This window comes from Podarcis liolepis (genome assembly GCF_965112155.1).
Source record: "Podarcis liolepis genome assembly, chromosome: 10".
Taxonomy (NCBI): Eukaryota; Metazoa; Chordata; class Lepidosauria; order Squamata; family Lacertidae; genus Podarcis; species Podarcis liolepis.
The window spans coordinates 17619700-17638451 of NC_139562.1; the positions used below are offsets into that span (position 1 = coordinate 17619700).

The 18752-nt window shown below is 42.8% G+C and overlaps 1 protein-coding gene across 50 annotated transcripts in view; it reads left to right on the plus strand.

Annotated features, from left to right (window-relative positions):
* MICAL3 (microtubule associated monooxygenase, calponin and LIM domain containing 3) overlaps positions 1–18752 on the plus strand; it is a 197538-nt gene that overhangs the window by 148422 nt on the left and 30364 nt on the right. For 23 of the 50 annotated variants that reach the window (XM_083460864.1, XM_083460892.1, XM_083460867.1 and 20 more), the window contains 8 exons: positions 1333–1422; positions 2901–3038; positions 6684–6746; positions 9112–9204; positions 9795–9926; positions 11056–11147; positions 13978–15829; positions 17698–17792. In XM_083460864.1, the coding sequence (XP_083316990.1) occupies positions 1333–1422; positions 2901–3038; positions 6684–6746; positions 9112–9204; positions 9795–9926; positions 11056–11147; positions 13978–15829; positions 17698–17792 (2555 nt within the window). The remainder of the gene's footprint in view (positions 1–1332; positions 1423–2900; positions 3039–6683; positions 6747–9111; positions 9205–9794; positions 9927–11055; positions 11148–13977; positions 15830–17697; positions 17793–18752) is intronic. The other 27 variants (XM_083460881.1, XM_083460887.1, XM_083460889.1 and 24 more) reach the window with 5 other exon arrangements.

Consider the following 18752-nt stretch of genomic DNA (forward strand, 5'->3'; position numbering starts at 1 on the left):
TGGCCTTGGATGTGTTTGCATAGGTTTAGAGTCTATCGCAGCTCAGAACTAGGAGCCAGCAGCAAAGGCCTGTGAATAGCAGAAAGGTTGGACAAAGCTTTGCTTCCAGACCAGAAGGACCCCTGCTTTTAGTTATATAGGGGTCTGCACTTGGATCAAAAATTGGATTCCCCCCCCTCAGCTCCTTTATGACTGCTTAAGACATGGATTAATTGGGGGTGGAAAACCACATGTCTGAACTAGGGATTACCACCTAAGGTAGTTGGGAAATCAAGAGTGAGTCACAAAAAGTGTTATGTGTAGATACTCATGCTTGCATCTCATGGCAACAGTTCTGCATTAACTGCTTAAGGGAGTATCAGTTACAGATCAGAACAGGCAGGTGTCTCAGTTATTGAAAGGTTTGGGAACCATAAATCTGCATAATATTCAGTCTTCAGGGATTTATAGGGTGTTGGCATTTTAAATTACTTTTGAGGATTGTTTGTGGAAATAGAAAGCTTTGCTGCTCAAGTCACTTTTTTTGTCGTGGTGGCTGGTACCTGATCAGTTTCATCAGACATATATCTTTGGTGGGTGGGGCTCTTCCAAATGAGGAGTTCAGCTTTCAAAATGGGCCTCCTTTGCCAGAGAACTCGCACATCTCTTGCAGCACCTGTTTAAGAACAAAGTGGCTTTTCAGTAAAGGCCATTGATGAGTTAAGACAACAGAGATCAAGGCAGCTTCAATTGTGCTATTAAACAGACCAAGGAACTTGCTGTTGGAGTTATCACTACAAAATATTTCTGTACCTGAATATTGTAAAGTTGCATCTTGGAGACAGATAATCCGGCACCTTCTGCTTCAAGCAGGTTTACAAATGTGAAGTTCTCAGAATTCCTTTACCACCAGCTCACTTAAATTTGCACATCAGAAAGAAATTTAGTTGATGAATGCCTTGGAACAGAAGAGCATTTTCAAGCATGATTTTTTCCCCCTGAACAGATAATGCTTTTTGGCAAGGAAATTACTTGTAACCCTAAATACAGCTGTGATTAATTTATATATACCTATCATGAAGAAGAAAGAGTTTTTTGCAACAGGCACACACAACAAAGTAGACAGGTGTTCATCATATGGGGTGGTGTTCCTACGCATTGCATTTAATTCTGTACATGAAATCTGTGAAAATCTGTGTAAGGTTTCTTATAGGTGAAGCAGTCCTGAACCTTTCTGGATTTCCCTAAAACACCCCTGTGTTCTTTCTGAGTCTCTGTCCTTCTCTTTTTCTTTGTTCTGCTCTAATTTCTGTATCAATGCTATTTGTTGATGTGTGACTCCCCCTGCTGTAGAGGGAGAGTATTACCCTTGGGAGAGAGAACTTCAGCAAGGCCTCTGGCTTCAACGTCTCTCAAATGAAGAGGACACGGGTACATTTAAAGGTACCCTCACATTGTCATCACCTCCCCTAAAGGGGGGGGGGCATTTTACAAAGAGCAGGCTTCACATGAAGCAACATATTTTTTTTAAGTTGTTTCACCAAATTAGTTGTAATTGAGAATTACTGTTAACTTCCAGATAAGGAGCGAACAAAACCTGTAAATTTACAGCTCAAATTCTGTTTGTTTGCTTTCTTGCATTAAATGCAACATCTGTGTGTCTGATTAAAGACTTCTGTGATCAAAGAGAGGATGCCTCTGTCCATCTTCTGTTCCTATTTCTGCTTTGATTCTCTGGGAAGAGAGGTCAAGCCTGTGAAAGGTGCCGAGATGCCTACTTTATCTCATGAACCATATGCCTTTTGTTCCTTTTTTGCAGAATGCATGATATACTGAAACAAAAAGCTTCAGTGCTTTATATGCAGTTTCAGTTATTATTGTACAAATCAGATAAAAGACACAGGAGTAATGACTGTTAACAAGGCCAATTAGCTGCCCTCAGATAAACATCTGTATCACACACACACACACACACACACACACACACACACACACACACACAAATTCCCATTGGAGAAATGTTCATTTAAGGTCTCTTAACTGGCCAAGTGAAATTGGGAATGGTGAAATGCATTGAGAATAAGAAGGTACAGTTTGGGATGATAGGGTGAGGCCTGCTCTTTGGAAGCCTTGCTAGGTTTCTATAAATTTCCCTTCTACTCTCAATTCTTGCTGGTTGAAACTCACCCTTCTAACTCCTAATGCTGTGTGATGTGGTATAAACACTAACTCTACTTACCCAAGGACTTGCATCAAGGGGACTTGACAGCACGAGGTGCCATGTGGCCACCAGGATTCATCACTCACTTCTGAATAGCATTTTTCCTTCCACAGTTCAGTTTTATAACTCAATTTGTGTCAAATTAGAAAGGTATTAATTAAAAATAGGACAGTCATGTTACTTTTTGAAATGCTTTTGTCTGGAAAAGAAGTCACTTTTATATATATAAATCATTCTGTAATGTCATCTTCCTGGGTTTTCTTAGTATTAAGCAAAGAATGCTAAAAAGTGCAGGTTTGTGTACTTTTCTATGAACATGGATATCCAGTTACTAACAGACTGTGACTTTTTCCTATAATAATACTTAAAAGGAAAACTTAGAGATGGTGAATTCTTGATTAATAATATGCACCATTGAACCATTTTTGGCATGGAGTGGAATTTCCAAACTGCAGTCCTGTCTGTGCATGTGTGGGAGAGGGCGAGTGAGTCTGGAGGGGAGCATATGCCTGCATGATGCTGAATTTTACCTGTCTTCTTTTGCCAGCTGATCTCCGCAAGTAACTTCTTTCATTTTTCCCTCCCTTTCCCTGCATTTCTTTCCTATTGTGTGTGCTCCTTTTCCTTCCCTCTCTTTTTCCTCCCTTTTATCCCTTGCCACTCCATCAACATGATCCACCATTGGCCTCTTGTCTGCTAGCTGGAAACCTGAGGCTGCAGCAGATAGTAAATCCGATTGATCCACTGGAGATCTTGGCAGATGTGCATTGGACACACATCCGTCAGAAAGAGGAGGAGGAAAAACTGGGCCCTACTTCTAAGTCCTCCACCTCCAGAGGTAAACGTGTCTGCTGCGTTGACCCCTTCCATCACAAGGACATTTGTTCCCTATTGATTGTATCTCCAGAAAGGCCAACTCTCAAATGTCTTAATATCACTTAATGTTCATTTCAGGTTGGTCTCCGTTTGTTGTTGCTTACAAAGGCCATCAAAAGGGAATCTTCCAGGCTTGCATCCCTGGTTACATTTACGTTCTGATGCTCTCCTACTTATAAGGATCTAATTGTAGCAGGAGAAAGATCGGAATGCAGGACTTGATAGACCCTTGGCATGGTTTAGCAGGAAGTCTTAGCGGAATTTTATTTAACTCTGAAAACAAATTGTTATTCTTTGTGTCCACAACTTAGAGCTGTGTGGATCTCAAATTTTGTCTAAAAGCAAGAAGTGCCGATTTTCTTAAGATAGTACAATGTCAGCTCCTTTTTTGACAATACAGTTGGTATCTGATACGGTTTTGCTTAGCATTAGGTAGGAAGGAGAAGATTTAAGGAACCCTACTAGGTGCTAAGTGCCCTACTAGGCTCCAGGTACAGAGGAGGATATGAGAGCAGGAATTGTCTTGGTTTCCTCTTTCAACCAGCTTCAATATGAGCAGAAGTGTCTTAATCTTAAAGTGGACAGAAGATAAGAAAGGTGATCCCACCCTTGCTGAGGCTGAGTGGAAGAGAGGCTCATGGCACTTCCTGCTGTGTCTTACTTTCCCCGGTGCTCTGAACTTAATAAAGATATCATAGCCAGAGATGGTCCTCTCTCTGAGAAGCTTGTTCAAGGAAGTTTTGGCACCTAGGCTTAGGAAGTGGCTTTAAGGAGCCTGAAAATATGCCATGGAATGGTGAAAAAGTATGAGAACAGGGTTGCAATGATGGATGTCTGCTAGTATGCCTATGTGGGGTATAGTGGAAGGCAGTCCTTTGAGCAGGCCTTTAAGTGTTCTGGGCTTCCTAAAGCAGATAGAAGCAGTTCTATACTAGTGAGAGCTTGTGGTGATGGCTAATGCAAGTCAGAAATGTGAAAGCAAGTAAGTCCCTAAATATCAGGAGCAGAGAGGTGTAGAAAGTTACATAGGAAGGCCAATCCATTTTTTTTAAAAAAAACATCAGTACTGTGGAGACCTCAGTTGGAATTTGGGATCCAGAGTAGAGTAACAAGAACGATAAAAGGCCTAGAAGCCAAATTATGTCTGGAGAATCTGAAAGAGTTGAGTATATTCGTTGTGAAGAGGAAAGTTTTACTTTTGCATTTATTTAAATATATTTATATCTACTGCATGACTGAGAAATGTTTGAAGAAGAATAGAGAACGCAGTGCTAAATAATTAAGTTTTAAGAAGGTTGCTCTTTCTTAAACGTTAGGGGAAATGTCCTAAGTATAAGACAAATATTGCCTATGACAGTTCTGGATTCTTCTTCCTTGGATAATTCTTTTAAAAGCTGACACTGAATGCTTTTAAGTATCTTGCCTGTAGCGAAAGAGGTATTGCTCAATGCTCCTTATTCTATGCAGGATTTGCAGGGAAATCCATACAAAGCATTCTCTGTGGGCCTCGTTAACCAGAAAAAAGCAGGGCGTGGAAACTTGAAAATTCTCTTGCATTGCCTCTGACTTTCTGTGCAAAGCAAACCTGTTGCTGTTGGGATAGTGGGCCCTTTCCTATGCTCAGAGCTCCCAGGAGGTGCCTGCCTTTGCCATTGCCTGGAGCTGATGTTTGTTATGTCATTCCAGGTCTGTGTTGCTAAGGTACTTCCCATAAAGTAATTGCTTTGCACAATAACTGTGCAGCTTGTTACTTTCCTCTTGCAGTGGGTTCCAGACTTCTCTCTAGGTAATTCTTCAGCTGCAGGGATTCATCATGTGCCTAGTATTCAGAGAGCAGCATGTTGCTGCTACAAAGCTGTCAGGATCTGTAGTCCGTTTAGGTTCAGTTTTGGTTATATTCTCCAAATGATTTGCAGTGTCTCGTCTTCCCTCTAATATAGAACTAACTTTTAATGGATGTTCTGTGTTTGATTTATATTGAAAATAAATTCTAATTAGAGTAGGTCATGTGGACACTCTTTGCAAGAGAAAGGTTATCTTTTCATTCTCTACACATTTCAGATGTCAGGAAATGCCTAACCTTCAACCTCTGGCTGCATAATTTTCCCAGCCAGAATTCTCCTGTTTTTTTTGGAAGCCTCACATAGGTGCTGTTAGTCTTCAGCCACGCCTTTCATCATCCAACTGCATATTCAATCTGTCTGTCTCAGGGAGTCTCAAACTTTTTTTATAGCAAACCTTTTTAGGTCAAGGGAATTGTTCTTTCCTGGTTCTAAAGTTACAGGGCCAAAACTGAGAAGGCCCAGTCCCAAACACCGAGAGCTTATTTCTCAAAGTAAAATAAAATTAAAAATTGAACTTGGAATGCCAGTAAATCTCGGGACCTAGGAAATTTTATAAGAGAAGTAGATGTTTGTTTTTGCTTTATTCCACATGAGTGTGTTACATAAACTTTCACTGGTGACCCAGAATCTGAATCTGTGTGCCCTTCTTGGAATCTTCTGAGTTTTCTTTCCTCTTATCCTATTCACCATCTTGATTTTTATAAACTGTAAGCTGCTTTTACTGTCCACAGAATAATTTAGTATAAAAGTACTCTTCCTTGTCACATAAATAACAAATACAAGAGAATGGTGAAAAGAGACTAGGGCTTGCTTAAGGAGTACCATACAGAAGATGGTAAATTAGAAATAAAGTCACTCCTTTGTATTGTCTACAGTTCTACAGGAAAGGCTTTGTCAGGTTTGAGAAGTAAGAACCTGATGATTTTGAAGGACTATTAGGAAATAGGGAACAGCACTCTGGGTAATGCAGGCATCAAATGAGTCTGTAACAGATAAGCTTGGCAGAAGACATAGAGAACTGAAGAGCCTTTGGTGTGAGGACACTGTTCTAAACCCAACAGTTAGGCATACATAAACCCAATGAAATCCTTGAGTTTAAGTAAGCCTAACTTTGTGCTGGACTTAGGCCATTGAGTGCCTGACTGCACCTGGCACCCTCTAGGTGTGTTCAGCTACAAGTCACACAATCACTGGCCGTTTGCCACTGTGATGGAGCTGGTGGGAGTGGTAGTCCAAAATATTTGAAGGCAACAGTTTGGGAAAAGTTGATACAGCACTTCATACACATCAATGCATTAAATGCATGGGAATTGAAGAATCAGTTCAACCATCCAAAGGGAGGCGGGGACATAATACAGATAGGGAAAGGGATACATTTTGCAGGACTGTTGTGATTTGAATGGAAAGAAATGGCCCGCAGTAGTCTAAGTGAGGCTTGATTGATCCAGAGCTCGGACAAGGATTCATCTGCAACCAGAAACGAACATCTTTGCACCACCTCTCCTTGCAGGTGGGTAGCAAAAACCACTGCAGCAATTACTCATGCTTCAAGGATTCATGCTTCATCTTTCTCCCCCCACCCCCCGCCTTTCGGAGCAGGGGGTGGGACGACTTTGGTCTTCCCTGTGTTTGGTGTCTCCTTGGTCTGTCTGCTCTTCTTGAAGTTTCCCTCCCTTGATGTTTCCGTTTCAGATGTTTTCACTTTCAAAGTGTTTGTTTCGTTGCTTTGAAATTTATTATTATTTTATTTTATTTTAATTCAGCATCGGACCTTCCCTCCATACGCCACGAGGCAGTGCAGGCGTGGCTGGAAGCAGTCCCAGGAGGTAGTTTTGCTGATGTTCTGTTTTACAGCTCACAAGTAACCCTGCCCGCCACTGCTGGTGCTCCCACCTGCCCGGAATTTTAGTGTTCCAGCTGCTGCTGGCCCTTTTTTAACCATGGAGCTATCTATGCCTTTGGTGCTACTGCATGCTGGGTTGGGGAGGAAGGAGAAGGGAGGAGGCTGCATGTCTCACTGAGATGGTTAATTCTTGCATGAACTAGGCTTCCACGTTAACCTCTCCCAAGGCAGGCCAAACAAAAAAGAGGTCCATGTGTATTATGAAGGAACTGCAGCTGTTGTTGAGGAGGAAACGGGTTTTTCATTTGTGCAGTAGGAAATTAGGACCAATTTAAATCTAACGTTTCTTGTACGTGGCACTTCAAAGAAGCTATGCAGATCCCTCTATGTTTTGAAGGTTGTTTTATGCAAATAATAATAATAAGGCCATTTATATAGAACTATATAGCATTATACAGCAAAGGATTCAAGTTACATTTTTCTATCATTAATCTTTTTCTCATTAATCCTGTAAAATAGGTTAAGATTATTCCTGCATTGTAGATGTCAGCTCATTTTAAGAGACGATAGCTTGCCTTGTAGCTTCCTCTGAATTCATAGCAGAGGTGACATTTGGATTAGAGACATTTTCTTCACAGCCACTATGCTACAATAGCCCATGTGCATATGGCAGACATGAGCCGGGTGTAGTCCCAGGCACCTGGCTGGAAAATATCACAGCGACTGGGAAGCATCATATTTACAGCGGCCCCTAGTTGTGAATTTCTAAGTTCTTCTATTCCTGAGAGAAACCTGGGCACCCCCTGAATTTGGCCTCATTTCAAAGAGGAGAAAACACTTTAACAAACCGAAGCTTGTTGTAACCCTAAAATATGAGAGAAAGATGGAATATGTTAGCTGTTCTTGCCAGACCATCTTCTGGATCAGGGGTAGCCAACATGGCACTCCAGATGTTGTGGCCATTTAGCATACTGTCTGGGACTGAAGGAAGCTGCGGTCTAAAACATCTGGAAAATGCCCTACTCCCTCCCTGCACTTATTATTCAGAATAACCCCTGTCACTGAGGGCATTTTAGGAAAGAAGAACCAGGTTTTTACAAGCTAGAAACTTAATTTTGCATAATAGAAAAGTGATTACTTGAGATTTGGCACCTGAGTTTTGCATGAATGTAGTTAGTGCATTTCTAAAACCTTTTGCTTCTGACAGCAGAGCTTACAGGACGGCTGCATACCGCCTTACCCAGTTGTGGCTGCTGACCAACTTGGACAAAATGTTGGCTCCATTCGTTTCTGGCTACAGTAGTGCATAGCTCACAAATTTTGGTGTGACAGCTTTTATCCCTTTGCACTTCATCTTTAACTGCCTGGTGTGTGTAAATGCATACTTGTACAATAATTGTGAATAGGTACGTGTCTCCACCACACCAATATATGTTTGCACCAACGTGTTCCCAATCTGTACCTCCATTAAACATGTCACTGACTTCTGAGGTCTTTATTTTTATTCTGTGAATCAGCCTAAGGTTATTCTGTGAACCGCCCTTAGACCTTCGGGCATGGCGGTATATAAATTCAATAAATAAATAAAATAAATATATCTTGATAATGTTAACAGGGCAGTCATGGGAAATTGCATGATAGCTTGGGCAATTACAACATTTCATTTTTTAAAAAGGATGTTCCAAAATGTTGCATCACTTAGTGCCAATTCTTTTAGTCTCTGAGATGCTATATTCCAGTTTACCCAACCAGTGCTTGCTTTGGATAGTTGCACAGACCAGCCAAAGTCTGGTAAACGTATGCCAAATATGACTGTGCTTTGAAACTACTGCTTTGCAAGACAAAATGCACCCAACAGAAAACAAATCTGGTGTCATAGACTTTCAGATTATGATCTAAGAGGTCGCCTAGGCAATTTCAGGGCAGAGATGGGTAAAGTGAACCAATTAAAAGTATCTGTGAGCTGAGCTATATGATCAGTAGTGTAATATAGTGCAACTCAAGGTTGGCTTTACCATTTCAAATGCAAATAGGTTTGAATGCTTCCATGTTTTGTTTAGGTTTTTTTTAAAAAAAATGTTCTATATAGTTTTCTCTCTGACATGCTAGGTTTAATATGCAAAGTGTGGTTTTATGGGGGCAGCATACAAACATACAGCACACCTCACTTTTAACTAGTGGTATAGTTCAGCAGCGTCTGCATCACATGATATTACTGTTTCTGGCGCTTAGATCTTCACACACAAAAGTGGACTTCTGAAGAGACCACAGTACAACTTAGAACTTGAACTTACATAGATCTGTTTTCTCCCCTACCCCCGTTTCTTTATGTATCATATTTATTCTAGCCCTGTGTGAGGAGAACGACTATGAAGATGAGGCAGGCACCGAGCCTGCAGAAGCTCTTGAAGATGGGGACACCGGTGCAGAGTTGGATGATGGTATGGGACCACAAACTCCCTAGTGTGTTGTCAAACGTAGTTTCTGTAGTACAAAGTCATGTCTCAAACGGGTGCAGTGGTTGTATTTTGTGCAAGACTTAGCAAACCCCAAAACATTTGAGCTCAGTGCATGTGCTGTTTTAGCAGTGTGTGAATGTGTGTGGAGACAGTTGTCATTACAATTGTAATGTTTTATTCATTTGAGGATTAGCGGTGCTCAAGAAAGCTTCTGAGATGAGTGGAGAGAACCTATTGCTATCAATATTGACCTAGAGCTAGCCATATGCTAAATGGGTATACAAAAGTAATAAAGGTTATGTTAATTATTCAGAGAATGTGCCAAGTCCTTGGCCAGCAGATTGTTTTAATGGGGGGGGCGGCGTTTTGAGAATCAGGTGCAGAAGGTGAGCCAGCCACCCTCCGTCCATCTGATTGCCTTCAGATCTTACTGTCACAGCCATCATTTCACTCATCTCTCTTGACTCTGGGTTGGCACAGTGAAATCTTACCACGAAGACACTCTAGATTTGCATGTCAGATCCTTTAGTTTTTGTTCTGCTCCTTTCCATGTGAAAAACAATGGGGAGCAGATGACATCCCATCTGATGCAGAAGCAGAGTGCCGCTTGCATCAAGAAGAGGCAGAAGAACTGGAGCTGAAAGTCTCTGAAAAAGGAGAAGCAGAAGAAGAAGAGACAGCTGCCCCTTCCGTTGAGACAGAAGGTACCAAAATTTAATCATCAAGTCTGAAGCCCCAGGCAGTTTTGAGCAGTCTGCACTGCAGGCAGTACAGTATTCTAACACATGGTTCTCATTATCATTAAGTAAATCTGGTGGCAAAGTTGCCAGAGAACATTTGCTGCTCAGGGAATGCTTGCAGGTGGCTGCCATGAAGGTGTACACATGGAAAATGTTGTGTCAGGTTATGGGAATGATAGTCTTGCTTAAGTCTAGGCTGCCTTTTTAAAACCTGATTTGTCAATAGCCGAAAAAGAATAAAAGGCCAAGGAATAATACTTGACATCTGACATTTTTATGGCAGCTGATCTTACTTGGATATTCAGGCTTCATAAGGGGGTACTAGCTGGAGCCATGTTCACATTGGGGAGTCTTCTCAGTATGGGGTACCTCTGTGGTGCTAGTTTCCATCAGTGGCTTTCTTTTGGCTCTATAGAACCATCTTAGACTGGCATGAGTCTTGTGGAGCTGCTTCTGCTGTCTTGCCTTTGGGGTTTGTTACTATCTTCCCTGGAAATGAAGGCTTCTCTTGTCACCTTCTGGCTTAATTTTCATCCTGCCCTTCTAGAATTTATGGAATTTGCTACCACAAAATGTGGTGGTAGCCACTAGCTTACGTAGCTTTGAAGCAATTAGGCAAATGCATGGAAGACAGGGTTATCAATGACTATAAGCTACAATTCGTGTCTCTGAATCCTTCTTGTGCACTTCTCAGAGGCATCGCAGAGGCCACTATGGGAAGCAGGATAGACTAGGATTGACCTTGTGTCTGGTCCAACTACCCTTTACTGCTAAACATATTTCTTTTTGACCTGTAATGAGCCACACCTCTACAAGCAGTGTAATATTTTAGCATCTAAAGCTACAATCCTGTGCATACCTATTTGTGAGTAATCGCCACTCATTTTAATAGTACTTGCTGCCAAGTAATATGCATCACATCAGGCTACACTGACCATAGCACTGTGACTGTCTTGTATAACTGGGTGGAATGGTAGTGTTCAAGTTAAGTACCAAGTTGACTATCTGGAAATAAGCAAGGAGGCGGCAGTAAACTCAATGCACTTTATTTGGTTTAAAATAATTATGGACTTATTTGTTGGTTTTCCTTCAGACCCTTGCAAGCTTTGTCTGCCTGATCAGTCACCGTGTGAGAGGGCTGCTCTGCCGACTCCAGCTGAAAACCACAAGGAAGAAGAAAAAGAAGTAAGAAAAGGGATTGTGATTTTCTTAATAGCTAATGCTTGCGTACCCAGCTGAGTAAAATGTTAAAAGAGAAACTTGATCACAACCCCTGATTCCATACACAAAATATTTGTAAGCTTATTTTCAATTTTTATTTGTGTTGCTTTATAATAGATTGGCTTGCAACATAAATGCATGTGGAAGTGCTTCTCTCATTGAAACAGGACTGACAAATAATTGGTTTGGAATCTCTGTATAAAAACAAGTCCCAAACATTCTGCCATGAATATGCTTAGAACAAAAATTGGTGAAAAATTAATGGGAATGCGTTTTAAGAAATTAATTGAGGTAGCTGAAGCCACTGAATTTGTGAGAGTGCTGCCTACGTTATATTTGGTACTTGGGGGAAAAAACCCAGAGTACAAAACAGAGGCATCATTTGTGAACACTGTGCTTTTGTACAAATAGTGGCTTTTAATAACAGTATTTATTATTCATAAAGTTGCTCAGCAGTCTAAAGCATATTTCAAAAATCAAGACAGGCCCTTTCCACACACTTAGAATCCTAGGAACACAAACCTACCTATGGAGAAGGTGTGATCTCATCCCTGTTGGTGCTCTCATTTTTGTTGTTTTTGCAAGCAAAGCCCGCAGTGCATCCATCTATTATTCTGTAAGGACACAGTGCATATGCATTTAGAAAACACTACTCTTCATTTGATTAACAAGAATTTATTTATTTATTGAAATATTTATATCCCACCCATCAGCTAAATGTCTATAGAACAACAGAAAATACGCATCTTTCAAATGACTGCCCCGCCCCCACTGTAAATGCCTGAGTAAATAAAATCATTTTAAGCTAATGAAAGAAGGGCCACTACAAGACAGGAGGCCAGTGGGGACACCATCACAGAGAAGGCTCTCAGGTCATGGATACAATATGTGAGGCAGCTGACACCTTAGGTTAGGGGTCTGCAATCTTTAAGACAAAAAGAGCCACTTGGACCCGTTTCCGAAGAAAAAAAACTGGGAGCCGCAAAACCGGGAAGGTGATGTCGGGACGGTGCGTGACTAACACACGCACCGCCCCCATGCGACGTCACAGCCAGTACAGCGCCCGCCACAGTGGGGAGTGTCGGGGCGCACAATGCGCCTCCTCCCCTCGCTAGTATCCGCCCCGGAGCCGCGGCAAAGGTGTAAAAGAGCCACATGCGGCTCTGGAGCCGTGGGTTGCAGACCCCTGCCTTAGGTGAAGCCATGTTTGACTTTCGTACCTCATGCTCTGGAGTTTTCTTAGCTTTTTGAAAAGCTGATTTACTTTGATTGTTAAGAAGCAGCTTGCTAGTATCAAGCAGTACTTTTAATTGGCTATATTCTGTGACAAGGGGGGTGGGCGGTGGCGGAATGAGACTTTCTCCTTATTCTTTCCCATAGATTTGTAGGTAAAAGACTCATTTCCCAGAATCTTCTTTACTTCAGTCTTTTGCAGGACAATTTTCCAACTTATTCAGAGCTGAGTCAGTCATTCCTTGAGGATGTGTCAGAAGTCACCCAACAATCATCTTTGCTGGCACTTCGTGTGACTTGAACTAGTGTTATGAAATACAATCCACGTGCCTTGTGGTTTTTTTAGCACAACGTAAATGCTTAAATTCAAAAAAATACAGAACAATACAGAACACAGTGTCCAAAAAGTACACAGCCATCTAAATAGATATAAAAGTAAAGCTGTCATAATGCCTGAAGAAGGAATAACTCATATTGGCTAGTACTGTAGTCCTTAATCATGGTCCTTATTCACCAGCTGTCTGTCTGTTTTGCCTCATATTACTGAATCTGTTGAGAGCTAGGGTTGTGAATTAAATTCTGATAGTGGAAAGTACCCAATGTTGCATGGGAATTCTTAGAAACAAAATCCTCCCTGATATTTATAACTGGAAAATGTGATTTGTTACAAGGGCTGTGTATGCTCCCCAGTCCTGCCCCAAATCAATTCAGGAGGCTGGGTTAATATTTAGTTTGGTTCTTTTAGATCCTATGCAACTGGGACAGGGAAGGAGAAATTGTTTCTTCTTTCTTGCTTCCCCAACTGCACTGCAGAATGCAGAAGGGTTCAGTCTTGCTGGGTTCTTCTTCACCAGCATGCTTCTTGCTGGGAACAGATCACTGTAGTCAGCGGAACTTCACCCTTGGTGGATGACTAGTGTATGTGCCAGGTCTGTTTGCCACCTTCCCTCTCCCATGTCAATGCTCCCAACGTGTCTTAGCTCAGTTTAGACCCAGCCACCACCACCGCCACCACCAACGATGCCACACCACTTTACTCTATGGCCGCTTCTTACTCAGCTATTGTTGCTGTTGCCACCACCAGTATATGGCAGGTAGCGGCTGCCTGAGCTGGACCCACGTCACTACCACTCCCACAAACAAACTTCTGCATCAGCTATCACCATGGGGGCCATAAACAAGTATGAGAAACCAACCTGCAACATGGGGACAGTTCTCCTGTCCCCCTCTCCCCCAGGGTTAGGTTCTCTTCCCACTTAGGACCTTTGCGGTCTTGGCCACCCATTTTTCAATCCTGCTTGGGTCTACTTGTTCAGTACTTTCCCTGTAGGTGACACACTGGCAATCCAGATCCCTGCAGCCAGCAATATTGCATCCTCCTCATATGAGGAGAGTGTGCATTCTAGAATATTTCCCAGAATTGCTCGTAACAATCTAGGGGTCTGTGGCAAACATGGAGCAGCTGGTATATGTACAAAGTTTGGAACTCCTTGGTCTAGAACCTGCTGGTGGGTGTTTTGTTCCACTGATGATGCTCTGTGTTTTATATCTGTCTGTGTAGGACTCAAAGGAGCTTCTTGCAACAGCGCCCTGCAAAGCTGAATCCCCAGATGTACGGTTTTTCCCTGAACCGTTCCTCCCAGGAGAGGAGGCGCAAGTCAAGATCTCTGATGACCAAAAAGTCAAAAGCCCACCTGCACCACTTTCTCCAATACGGTCCCAGCCAGTTGCAATGCCTGAGACTATCACACCAACATCACCTGTAAAATCGCAGCCAGCAACTCCTGCAGCACCTGCATCTCCACCTGCCACCCCCTTGCCTATTTGTTCACAGCCTTTACCTTCTGGTGAAGCATCCATTCAATCTCCAGGGGAACCTGTGTGTTTCCAGCCAGTCCCAGCCTTAACTTCCACTCCTTTGGCCAAGCTTGCCCTAAAAAATCAAGATGGAGAGATGGAAAAATTGGGGAGCCCTACCACAGCAGAAGAAGCTTTGAAAAGGAATAATCTTGTGGAGGAGTTCTGGATGAAGAGTGCTGAAATCCGGAGGAGTTTGGGTCTCACCCCTGTGAACAGAAGCAGGGGACCAGAGCCAAGCTTTACCATTTCCCCCCTTGAGTCTGCCCCCCTGAAAACATACACCCCTGAGCGTATTTCAGAAGAGAAGGGGATCCACATTGTAAAACCTCAGTCAAAGAAGCCAGTCACAGCAAAGCTAGACAGTGAGCAGTTTTCTTTGCTGACTCCAAAGTCCCCATCAGAGAGAGAGTTGAAAAATTTGAGTGATGTTAAGAGAGAGCTGTCCAGCAGTTCTGGACTGGGTCTTCAGGGCAGTTCATCAAACATGAGAACATTGGCCAGCCAGAGTTTCAACACCTCCGATTCCACCATGCTCACTCCTCCATCCAGCCCTCCTCCTCCACCACCTCAAAACGAAGAGCCAGCAACACTACGGAGAAAAAGGCACCAGGCAACTTGGCAGAACGAGGCTGAGTCTAAGCCGGCTTCTATGCAAACACCTCACCCGCCACCAGCAGCCAATGAAAGGATCCGGCCAGCCAGGGAGCCATCCCAGCCCTCCAGAGAGGAGGTACGGAAATCATTTGTGGAGAGTGTAGATGAGATACCATTTGCCGATGACGTGGAGGACACTTACGATGAGAGGACTGAGGATTCGAGCATCCATGAAAAATATTACACGCCCCCCAGTAGACCGAGGCCAGAGAAGTCTCTTCACCTACATTTTGTTAAGGAGAATGGTGGGCCACCATCAATGGAAGGGGGGAGCCAGCAAAAGAGAGGCCTCTCTCAAGTCTCTGCAGAAGCGAAGGAGCTAGCAGAGGAAAGAATGAGAGCCAGAGAGAAGTCCATCAAGAGCCAGGCCTTACGCGATGCCATGGCTAAGCAGCTATGCAAGATGAAAGAGCTGGAGATGGCCAATGCTGCTGGCGCTGCCAAGTTGCACAAGGCATCTACCATGCCTTCAAAGACCAAAGAGCTGTATTTTGAATCCCAGAAGCATTTGGGTATGAAAGCTGGCGAAGGCCCCACGCTGAAACACGAGGCTAGTAGTGACAGGTTCTTTTCACCCTTTGCAGACACCAGTGGGCGTGATGGGTCAGTCACATCCTCAGAAGGCTCTGGAGGGAAGAGTAAGAAAAGGACTTCTCTCTTCTCCCCCCGCAAGAACAAAAAGGAGAAGAAGTCCAAGAATGACAGCAAGCTCTCTGACAAATCCAGCAGTGCGGCTGAGGAAGCCACGAAGCCCAAATCACTGTGGAAGTCTGTGTTCTCTGGCTATAAGAAAGACAAGAAGAAAAAGACAGATGACAAGTCCTGCCCTAGTACACCTTCCAGTGGGGCCACAGTGGATTCTGGGAAGCATAAGGCATCTCCAATAGTTAGAGCAGCAGGTATAGTGTCACTGACTGTATTCTTTAGTGAACCTGAAAATCTTTTGCAGATTCCTTCCGTGCACAGAATATGAGCCCAAGAGATATTTGAGCAATGTAACCTGTGATTTGGGAGGTGATTAAGGGGGGAGGGGAGAGATAAGCATAAAAAGGCAGAAGAGGAACAAGGAAAGCATGAAAAAAATAGTATTTTACAAAAGCATGGGATTTCTAGTTTTAGCTCGAGGAATAGGAATATGTGTTCCTCTGGATGTTCATGTACCCCAGTTCCAAGCAGTCATGGATGGTATCTGGCGAACAACACACCACACGCTCCCTTTGAAGTGATGTATGCAAGGCACATGTATATTTTCTGTGGGTGCTTTCAGGGACTCCTTCAATTCTTGCAACCTCTTTCTCTTTTAAAAATGAAATTGTTGAAACAGCTTTCTTGTGGGAAAGAGGCCGGATTGCGGGGGGGGGGGGCAGTTGCTCTGATGATGATTGAGAATTAGCCCCCTACTCCTAAGCAGCATATTCATAGGCATGCACATTTGGGGGAGGGGTACACAGCTACCCAGTGGTATTACTGTCCCCTGTCTAACTGGGAGCAGCTGTTTTATCCAAGGGCCCCAAATGGGCTACAAAAGATCCCATGTGTGGCCTAGTTTTGTGAGGCATGACTGGACACATCCATGAGTTTCCATTTTGCTGCAACACCCAGACTCTAGGGATATTTGAATCAGCAGCAGTGTTAGGCTTGATGTATGAGTCATCGTTTTCTCCCCCCAGTTCCCATCTCAAGCCTGGTGAAGTCAGTATGAACAGTCTGCTTCATTGTCAACCACGCTTGGGAGTTTAGGATTAGGTTCATCTGGTTCTGTGCCCTGCTCTTATTTTAAGCCACTTGGACAAATCCGTTTGGAGGATAGTGTTCTGAGTGATCTGATGGTTTTCTCATATATTGTCTGACTCAGTTTATAACTTTTAAAATAGCAGGTTGATTATCTGGAGAATAAGTAATAATGGTGCCTCAGACAAAATCAGAAATATTCAGCAACTTGCAGCTTGAGGCCCAGCTCATAAACTTCCATTCCAGTTGCAATGGTATCGGCCTAATTGGTAGCATACCTTCCGGATAACTTGCTTGGCATGGAAAGAATAAGTCCCAGCTGTTCTTCAAGAAACATCTACACTGCTTTTTGAAGAAAAGTATTGAAGAAGTATAAATCAAGGCATCTGAGAAAGTTACTAGTGGAGGTGCAAAAAGGTCACACTCTTAGATCTTCTGCAGATTATTATAATTAATGCCAGTAGCACGGTATCTCTTTCCCATGTCACAGAAGAGGAGGGATGTAGTCTTACTGTAGGTAAAACAGGGACAGATAAACCTGGTGTCTATTTGCTTTCTTCCACCGAACTCATAGATGCATAAACACACACTCCTTTTTATCTTCACAACAACAACCCTGTGAGATAGGCTAGGTGAATACCTCAAGGTCACCCAGTGAACTTCATGACCAAGTGAGGATTTGAACCCGAGTCTCCCCAGTTCCTGCCCAGTTTGACACTGTAACCACTGCACCACCATGGCTCTCAGTGATGTGGTTAGAAATAAATTTAGTAGGGACCATGGAGGAGAAATGTGTCCTTCAGCATTAAAGAAGTTGAGCACACAGATGTCAAAGAACATCATTAAAAATGGGGAGGGGGAATCACAAACGGCCAGGGCATTGCTCCGGGAGAAAGGGGTGTCTGTTCTAGTCAATGTAGCAGCAGCGGGTGGTGTGTTATTTTTTTCAGACTTCAAGAGACTCATCATCTAAGTTCATTATGATGCCAGCTGCTCCTCTGGCTGTGTCATCTGATTTGTTTCTTTACCATCGCAGATTTGCAACTACGTCGACACTTAAGCTTCTCTGAGGACTCTGACCTCTCCAACGATGACGTCTTAGAGCGCTCTTCACAGAGATCCAAGCGAGAGGTAAGATTAAACTGGGTGGGAAATGTTGAGCTAGCTGTGCTCTTTCAAAGCCAAGATAAATAATAAAACCTTAGGAAAGCTGAAGTGATTAATGTTTAATATTGCCTATCAATTTACTTTAGCTGGGCTGGAAGAAACCTGCAGACAAAAGCCCACTTTTGGATATATCTGGGATTATACTGTAAAAACTCAGCGTTTATGAAGAACATTGCTTTTCACATCTATTAATAACTATATATGGTATCTACATAGGTCAAATGATCTGCCTATCTATACAAACACACTTTTAGCAAATGTAGGAACTGTGACATGCATATTTAGCACACTGACCACTTAATTGCTTTATATCAGTTGTCCACTGGGGTATAGAACAAACACATTGATCCAGAAATATAGGTCCTCCTGAGGAATCCTCACTTATGGCCTGGAATGCTGGATCTCTTTCCCAAATGATTCCACTAGCTATGTCTCAACCTGAGTTGTGTGATCTGTAGCATCAATTTATCATCTCACATTGTTCCTGTTGAGAATGAGATGCAGCTTGCAAAGCTGGTATGTTTGTTCCAGTTGTTGTTCCTCCGATGTGTACTGGGAATGGCATGACAAACCATATCACTGGTTTAGGACTCAATTTCCAAGCTTTATGGGAAAGTCACTACCTCATCAAAGAGGTGCTAAGTTCCTTGCACTGTTCAGTTTTGTGACAGTGAAGAACACCCTACAAGCGCTGTTTCAAATGGCAAGATGGAGGTCTTATTTGCAAGTATGATTATTTGCATGTCGAGTAAATAATCTGTACTTTTTCCTGCTAAAAGATCTGCTTGTGAGTAAGCACTCAGACTGGCCACTTTTATCTTTGATGATAAATTACAGCTCAGGCAGCTGTCCAAGGATGATGATGTAAGCTTGTAAATGTGACTGTCTTTCAGACGCTGAGTTTCTTCCCATGTTTAACATACC